The sequence below is a fragment of the Gallinula chloropus genome (assembly GCF_964237585.1).
Source record: "Gallinula chloropus genome assembly, chromosome: 1".
In the NCBI taxonomy this organism is placed as follows: domain Eukaryota; kingdom Metazoa; phylum Chordata; class Aves; order Gruiformes; family Rallidae; genus Gallinula; species Gallinula chloropus.
The window spans coordinates 92,191,090-92,199,625 of NC_140085.1; the positions used below are offsets into that span (position 1 = coordinate 92,191,090).

Genomic DNA, 8,536 nt, shown 5'->3' on the forward strand with positions numbered 1-8,536 from the left:
TAAATAACGGTAATGCCAGTTAAATCCAATCTTAGTTCTGCACGAAAAACCTAGTTCATTTTTGACTCAAAAGCGGTAGCGTTAGCTAAAGACATCGAAGACCTGACGAGCGTTTTAACTCTTTTCAACTAGCGTTAACGGTGTGTGGTGTGCAGCGCTGTACAGGGAACGGCAGCGAGGTACCCCCGCGCTCCGGAGACACTTCTGAAGTGGGATTAGCACCATTGATGAGCAGACAGCTCTCGCAGAGAAGTTGCTTTCCTCGCGTATACGGGAAAGATCGAGGCCTGCGGGTTCTCCTTCACAATCGGTAAGGTATAAATAAGGATTGGAAGTCAGCTTTTACACCAAAGAGAAGTTCTCGGATAGATTGGCGTGAGCGGTGCTGCTGGTAAAGTTAGGGGTTGGTCTCAAACCACGGATGAGCGAGTTAGCAAACAGCGCTGCTCCTGCCCTGCCTAGTCACCGAAGAGCAAGCTGATTTGACTTGTGCCGCGGGGCGGAAGAGCCGTCACTTCCGACAAGTCAAACAAGACGCAGGTTCTTAGCACGGGCCTGGAAATCCAAGGAGATTCTTACCGCCCTGCTGCCGTGCCACGCGTGGGCCAAGATGCCCCAGTCACGTGGAACAAAGCAAACGGGGAACCCTTTGGTTTTGCCTCTGATCTACCTCATCCGCTTCAACCGCGCAAACGCAGATGGTGGCTTTGGGAGCGCCGTGGCGTTTGGAGGTGCACCCGGCACCAGCTAGAATTGGTGGAGGTGTTCCGGCTCCAGTGACTGCTGGAGAAGGCACGTGGGGAACAGTTACACCGTTGCCACTCCTTTCCCATCATAAATTGTTCGGGGAGGGAAAAAAACCCCACACCTGCAGGCGTATTTTATATGGGGGGAATGGAGATAAGGGTCTCCAGCTTGGAGAACCTTTGCTTGCCAGGCAGCCCTGCTGTCAGGAACTACCCACCCCAAGGAATGAGAAGCCGCTCAGTTTTGGCATGTGATTTGAGACCAACCTGCCCTGGTTTAAGTCACTTGTTTTCATCTCATGACTGCGATCGATGCAACAGTCAAACGTGCTACAGGAGCGAGTGACGTGCACTGATCGGAGCCCTGGTATTGAGTTGCTGTGAATGAAACGAAGTAAGCACGGCGTCACAGACGTATATAATGTACAGCTAATATGTCCCCCTCGGGTGTGAAACAACGGTCTATGAACCTGATACGTGTCCTCAGGTATGTTCACCACACCTTTTTTTTTTTCTTTTTTCTTTTTTTTTTTTATAGCTAGCTGTGCATAATGTTAAACTTGGTATTTTTTTTATTTTTTTGCACAAGATGGTCCGAAATGGTCATAAAATGCATTTTTCACGGTATAAAAGGTTGAAGCAGAGGAGAAAGGGTTTGATTTTGCATGTGTGTGTGTGTGTGTGTGTGTGTATGTGTGTGTGGGTTTTGTCTTACATGGGATACAATAAATATCCTGAAAAAGACGAATGAACGTATTGCCCGGCATAGAGTCCTGCTGCCTGCTCAGATGGCATCTGAACGTAAACCTTGTCTCCGTGCATCAGCTGGACAACAGCACTGCCCGAAGCCTGGTCCAGGAAGCCCTTCTTGTACTCGTCGTAGGTGTACATTAGCGGCTCGTTGTTCTTGAACAAGGCCACCCAGACACTGGCCCCTTTGCAGTGGACGTGGTAGGCAAAGTAGTAGACGCCGGGGATCTCGCAGGTGAAGATCCCTGTCTGGGGGTTGTAGTTCTGCCGGCCGTTGTAGAGGAGCTTGTCGAACTTCACAGGCACCCCGACACGGGGGAAAGGGGTGAGGAGCTCTGCTGTGAATGCAGGCATCTCAAAGACTGCGCCACCAGCCTTGCCTTTCTTGCCCATGTAGCCATAGGGGGGCTTGACACCGTCTATTCCTGGCCCGACGTCGGGCAGGTACTGTCCCACGGATGGCGGAGTGGGTGGGATGATCACTGGGGGACCTGGGGGTCCTGGGGGACCAGGTGGCCCCTGGAGTCCGGGCTGGCCAGGGGGACCAAGTGCGCCAGGCTTCCCTGGGGGTCCCTGTAGCCCTGCGACACCAGGTTTGCCCACACCAGGGAAGCCGGGGGGTCCAGGCTGGCCAGGCTCCCCCTTTGCCCCTGGCAGCCCTGGGGGACCAATGGGACCACTGGGTCCTGCAATGCCAGGGATGCCCGAGGGGCCCTGAAGCCCCTGGGCACCGGGGAGCCCCGGCTCACCCTTTGGCCCCACAAGCCCTGGGACACCCGGCAGCCCCGGCAAGCCTTTGTGTCCGGCTTCCCCCTTGGGCCCTGTGGGGCCTGGCAGCCCCCGCAGCCCAGGGGCACCCACTTCCCCTGGAAAGCCTGGCTTTCCTGGAAACCCCTGCAGGCCGGGTTCACCCTTGGGACCGACTGGCCCTGGTGGCCCCATGGCGCCGCCTTCTCCTTTGGGTCCCGGGAAGCCAGCGGCCCCTGGGGGGCCCATGATGCCTGGCAATCCTGGCTGGCCTGGCTCCCCTGGTGGCCCCCCCATGCCAGGTGGCCCTGCGTGCCCTTTCTCCCCCTTCGGCCCCAAGGGGCCGGGCAGACCACCCATGCCACGCTCACCTTTGGGCCCAGGGAAGCCTGGCTTCCCAACCCCGGGGAGGCCGGGGGGCCCTGGCAGGCCTGGCAGGCCCTGCTCCCCTTTGCCACCTGGGAAGCCCGGCTGGCCGGGAACGCCATCCTGGCCAGGTTTGCCAACGCCAGGCAGGCCGGGAGGACCTTGTATCCCAGGAACCCCTGGAGGCCCCTGCAGCCCCAGCTCTCCTGGGGGTCCAGGTTTGCCCAGGGGTCCCTGTGGGCCAGGGAAGCCAACCATGCCTGGCTTGCCAACTCCGGGCAGCCCTACGGGGCCGGGAGGGCCAGGCAGCCCAGGTGGGCCCTTCAGCCCTGGCAAACCTGGGATCCCAACACCCTTCTCCCCTTTCAGCCCTGGGATCCCAGGGACTCCCGGGGGTCCCTTCATCCCAGGCTCGCCCTTCGGCCCTGGCTGTCCCTGCAGCCCTGGAGCACCCGCTTTCCCTATTCCAGGAAGCCCGTGAGGTCCTGGTGGTCCTTGTGGCCCAGGTATCCCCATGGGCCCGACCTCCCCCTTCGGCCCCATCTCCCCTCTTGGCCCTGGGGGTCCCATGACTCCCGGTTTCCCTGGCATCCCCGGCAAACCCGGCTTCCCAATTCCTGGGTATCCTTGTGGGCCTGGTTTTCCTTTGGCTCCTGGCACACCGTGACCTGGTAATCCTGGTGGCCCTGGTGGCCCTCTTGGTCCAGGCTCACCAGGGGGACCTTGCTCGCCCCTCAGACTGCGTATGGGCATTTCTGGGTTGGGGAGAAAAGACAAAAGGGGAGGGGGAGAGACAAAAAATAATTACAGTAGCACCCCTAGGGAAAGATGAAGGTGGTTTTGAATTGAACATGCTTGTTACGGTGCTTCTGGGTTTTGTGGCAAGTGGGGAGGCAGAGCTGGCCAGAGAGTTCTGGGTCAGCATTTGGAGCGGAGAGAGCGCTCCTATGGTTTTGCATACCCCAAACTTGCCTGTGTGTTTCTGTTTTCATGAAATAATTACAGGAGGTTGGCTTTTTTGTCACCTAAAAGCCATTTGCACTTTACTCTTGTTTTCCGCTTATACAATCTTAAGCTTCTTGTCCTGTATTGCCAGCCCAAAGCTAGAGTTTCCCTAGGGGGGACAGCCTGCTCAGTGCTCCTGTGCTGTAGGAGTTCTGGCATAAGAGGGCTTTTGTTTACGGGGGATTTCACTAGCAAGATCGATAAGAAAGGATCAAATCAGCGTAGGTATGATGGCATTTTCACGGAGGCTTTGGCTCCCATTAAGGTATGACTGGAAACCTCCAGCCTTACCCGGCATTGCAAAGCTCCCAGGGGCTTTTGGTGCAGCCACGTCTAGTTAGAGCTCTTCTAAACAACCTCACAAACCCACTTTTTGTTGTCCAAACCCACATTTTGGTGTGTGTGACCTTTTAGCACCGGGGGTCAGGGTGAGGGAGTTGCTGTGTGGGAGCGGTTGTTGCTTTTTGAGCTGCAGCAGGCTTTTTGTGTTAAGCGGAAAGTCTGCTTCTCTCTGGCTCTAAGACGGATAAAGAAGCGAGAGGTCTGGGGGAAGGGGAGAGATGAGGTTTCAGAACAAGAGAATTAACTGTTCTTTGGGAGACAGAAGCCTCCCTGCCGGCACACATTGTGTTTTATGCACGTAGGAAACCTCCTTTGCTCCCAAGATGGGTTGGTTTTACTACAGACAGGCGTGCTTGTTCAGACAGTCCAAAAATAGGCCCCAAAATCTTCCATTTCCCGCTGAAGCCAGTGGAGGCTGTGGTTATGCTGAATCCTCAACAAGACAAAGAGTTAACCAGCTTGTCTGAAATCCCACAGACACTCCCTGGCCCCATGGGGATTTTATGACGCTGGGTGTTTGGGGTTGCCCTTTGTATTTTGGACATTTCTGGTTGTTTTCCTGAATATTCTAATACTGCCCAAATTTCCTTTACTGAATACTGCAAGTGCTTGTATGTGCAGACACGTACTGTACTGCCCTGTTAGTCTGATGCCTCCCTAAGTCCCATAAATAACCTCGAGAAAGGACCGCAGAGTCAGGAGAGCGATCGTACGTCTTTACCTGCACACCTCCAAATTGCAGGGTCTGGGCAAATCCAGACAAAATGGTGATATTCCCATGGATTCAAATCTCAGGGCTCTTATTTCATGTCTGGTCGCTGTAGTGAGAGTGGGACCCCCTCCAGGCAGTACCCCGGCCGTCTACCTGCACCGTCATTTGAAACCCCATCACAGGGTTTTCCACAGGTGGGTGGGATTAAGAGGTTTCTCTAGGCCTCCAGCAAGCACCCACAAAAACCCAAGCCTAGTCCGAGGCACTGGAGGCTCCGTCACAGGTAGGGCTGCTCAGAGGCTGTGCTGCAGCTCAGAGGATGACTGTGACCTTCCTCTGATGACCTTGAGCTGTCCCACAGCTAACGTGAGCCTATCTCGTCCACCCATGGCCAGGTACCAACCTGGCCAGCCACGGGAGCACCTCAGTGCCATGCCCAGCCTACAGCAACCTGCTCCCCATCTTCGGCCCCCCTCGGGGCAGGCGGTGCTGGGGTGGGAAGGGATGTGCTGAGCCTACCTTTCTCTTTCTTGGGCGCCATGTCCTTGCCGAGCAGAGGCATCTGCGGGACCTCTTTCATGTACTGAGGCAGATGGGGGTACTCCTTCCCATACTGCATGTGGGGCACCTCCTTGCCCATGTGCTGCATCGGGATGCCTTCCTTGCCCAGCGGCATGTGAGGTACTTGTTGTCCGAGGGGTTGGTACTGGGGCACCTGGGGTGGCAGCTGCTTGATCCCATAGTAGACGCCGCCTTGCGCAGACCTCACCAGCTGTAGGTAAATGGTGACAGCCACTGCCAGCAGCTGCACGGGGAAGAGGAGCACAGCCATCACCTGTGGGAAACACAACAAAACCCACCGTTGGCAAAGAATGCTTGTTTGCATTGTGCGTGCCCCGCCGGGGCTGGCACGCTCTCATTTTCTGCAGCAAACTGGACCTAAACCTCTGCAAACTGGCTCTGATCTGCCCAGGAGGGCGTCCTGCAGCAGGCCTCTGTCTGGTTTATCGGAAGCTCTTCCTCGAACAGCACGATGGTAGCAAATGCCCTAACGTAGCGTTAGTTCCCCACTGCCCCACGCAGCCCGGGCAGCGCTCACTGCAGTTTCTCCATATGGGGACCTTCTCCCACCCACCTCCAAGCCGCAATTCACCCTTATCTCACTGGTGTCAGTGCTGCAGCGCAAGTGTTGGGGGGCTCTGCTGCAAGCTCCAGCACAGGGGCACGAGAGGGGATCTCTTAAATGTTTTTTTGCACAGGGAAACTAAATTACCAATGCCCCTTCTACTGTGCTTTCCATAGCAAGGAAAGCTCAGTCTCTGCAGGTTAAACCTGTGCCTAGGCTCGTGCCCTGTGCTGCAGAGTTCAGGGGCTCTCCATGCCCCCATGCCTCCCTCGGCTCCTTGCCAGCTCCTCCTGAGCTGGGCTCCGACCTGCTCAGCCTTCTCTCAGAACAGAGCCTGTCTGGGCCATCGCTGCCTCCGGGCATGATCAGCCAACCCATGCTTTTCTCCAGGGGCGTTCAGCTCTTCCCTAAAGGACACCCCCACTGCAGACCCTGTCCCCAGGCAGCCCATGCCAGCGCCTCGCGGGCCCTGCTAAGACCACAGAACAGGGACTTTCCTTCCTTTCTTTTTTTCTTCCTTCTCAAAATAGGAGTTTGGGACTTGTCCCATCTGCTGTTGGCTTTCCTTTCTGCAGTAGTGGCATCACGAGCAGGTGAGCAGCAAATCAGTGAGTGGGAACTCCCTAAAGGGGTGCAGTTTTGGGGCCATCCTGAGGTAGCAAGACTTCCCCCCATGTGTGACAGTTGAGTGCTTTGCAGTTTGTCCCACAATGCAGCCCCGGAGGCAAGCCCCATTCTTTGCAACGCGCAGTGCAGAGGTGCCTTGTGCCCACCAGAGCTGCTGGAAAAGCTCCCAGAGCTTTGCCCAACTGCTCCTTGCTCCTCATCAGAACTTTCTGCTGGCAGCTGCTGGGCTGTGCTGAGCCCAGGTGTGATGAGGGTGGGGTGAGGAGGCAGTGAGGGGGTGGGTGGGCTTTTTACCCCCGGCTTATTTTCCTGCCCTCCTCTTACAGCCTGGCTCCAGAGAGGACAGAAAGAAGTCCTTCCATGTGACAAAGCTCAGCACTCTGTCCCCTTCACTTGCTCCCCAGTCCTGCTGGGGCTGGTCCCTGCCCAAACCCAGTGGCTTGCAGGGCTGTGGCCCCAGCTTGCCTGCACAAGGTGCAGTGTGTGGAAGGACCCCCCCTCCCCTGGGGTAGTGTGACGTGATGTGACGCAGGCCGGGATGTGTCCTTACCGCGAGGAGATGTGGCTTTGGGCAGGTAGGGCTGCTGCTGCGGAGAGCTGGGGGAAGGTGTGAGAGGCTGGGGGTAGGGGATGTGATTACAGAGGAGCAGGTGGAAAGCGGCTCTGCTGGCCTCCACTGACACTGCTCCATGCTCAGCGGGCCTGAATTAACTGGGGAGGGTGGGACTGTAATGCACCCATGAGGGGTTTGTGTCCAGTGTGCTGTGGGGCTGCTGCAGGACTCGCTGGGCTCAGGAGGGCCAGTGGCACTGCGGGTGTGGAGCCCTGGAGCGGTAACTCCTGTTTTCCCCGCTTGAGGCTGTATTGAGGCGGGAGGACCACTGCTCTAGCTGAGCCGTGGTGTGGGGAAGGTGACTGGTCAGGTGGTGGCATCGGGTGTCTTTTAGTCTTCGCAGGTTTTAGCCCTGCTCAAAGTTCTCTGGGCGCTTTGCACTGGCAAAGCACCTGGAGAAAGGCTCGGTTCCCTTCCCGAACGGCTCTCCTTCACTTTGCGCTGTGACATCTCGGCTCTGAATGGAAATTATTGTATTGTCGTGACTGAAGGCGGGAGGGGAGGCTGAATCCAAGTTACGTGGTTAAAACAACCAGCAGAAGGTTAATGTTTTCAATAGTGTTCCTGAACAGACAAAATACAGAGAAGAGGGACCTATACGTTAACAGCAAAACGATCCATTCGAGGAAACGCAATGTTAGCGACTAAACGCTAGATGGAGCATATGTTGCACAGCTGAGTTTCTCCAGTCACTTTCTCTCCCAGGAATTTAAGGTCTTGGATGCAGCCAGCTGCCATGTGGCAAGGAAAACCAGAGCCAAGATGTACAGGAGTTTGGAAGTGTAGATAAAGCCCAAGCACAGTCGCTCACCCTTGTTCAGCAAACGCTTTATCTCCAGGGGAGTTTAACATGGCTTTTAGCCCACGGCTGGCTGCTTTGCCGTGAGCCTTAGGACACAATATTTTTGCTTAAAGCTCAGTGGCACCAGACCTGAGGACACCCTGTGTGTCATCACTTACCAGGGCTGAGCTGGGACAGGGTGACTTCTAAACCTGCCGCAGCTTCATCTGAGCATGTGAACTCCAAGCAACCTTTTTTTGGGGGCAGGGGGGGAGGGTGGATGTGGGGGTGGATTATCCCCACGCTTGTCTCTGTTGCCCTTTTTGTTCCTTTCTGTACCATAAGGAGTACCTGGCTGCAGTTTTGGCTCCCTGTAGCCGCCTGCCTCAATTTGCAGGTCAAATCCCAGCTATTGGAAAATCTGCTGCTTTCTGGGCATCTCTCCCAAAAGAAAAGCGTTGCCTGTGCGAAGAGTGGAATTCGGTGAAACCTTTTTTGAAAGCATTAGAAGATACTGGATGATTTAGGACTGTTTTTGAAGCCCAGAAGCATGAAGGGCAGGGTGGATTTTGAAGGATGAGGTTATTAAATTAGCTTCTTGGCTACTTCATCGTTCTGGTGGCCGGGTTTTTTGGGGAGGGGGGTTTGTTTTTTCAAAAAGATAACTTCGGTGGAATCAGCGGAGAGGGCAATAGGTAAAATTCCTTCGCATGGGATTTTT

At 55.6% G+C, this 8,536-nt stretch overlaps 1 protein-coding gene across 1 annotated transcript; it reads right to left on the reverse strand.

Moving 5' to 3' along the window:
- Positions 1 to 985: 985 nt before the first annotated feature.
- Positions 986 to 5,500, reverse strand: COL8A1 (collagen type VIII alpha 1 chain; the record flags this gene model as incomplete). Its single annotated transcript, XM_084273373.1, has 2 exons — positions 986 to 3,364; positions 5,188 to 5,500. The coding sequence occupies 2 exons, from the start codon at positions 5,498 to 5,500 to the stop codon at positions 1,458 to 1,460; spliced, it is 2,220 nt and encodes a 739-aa protein (XP_084129499.1). The 3' UTR covers positions 986 to 1,457.
- Positions 5,501 to 8,536: the final 3,036 nt, after the last annotated feature.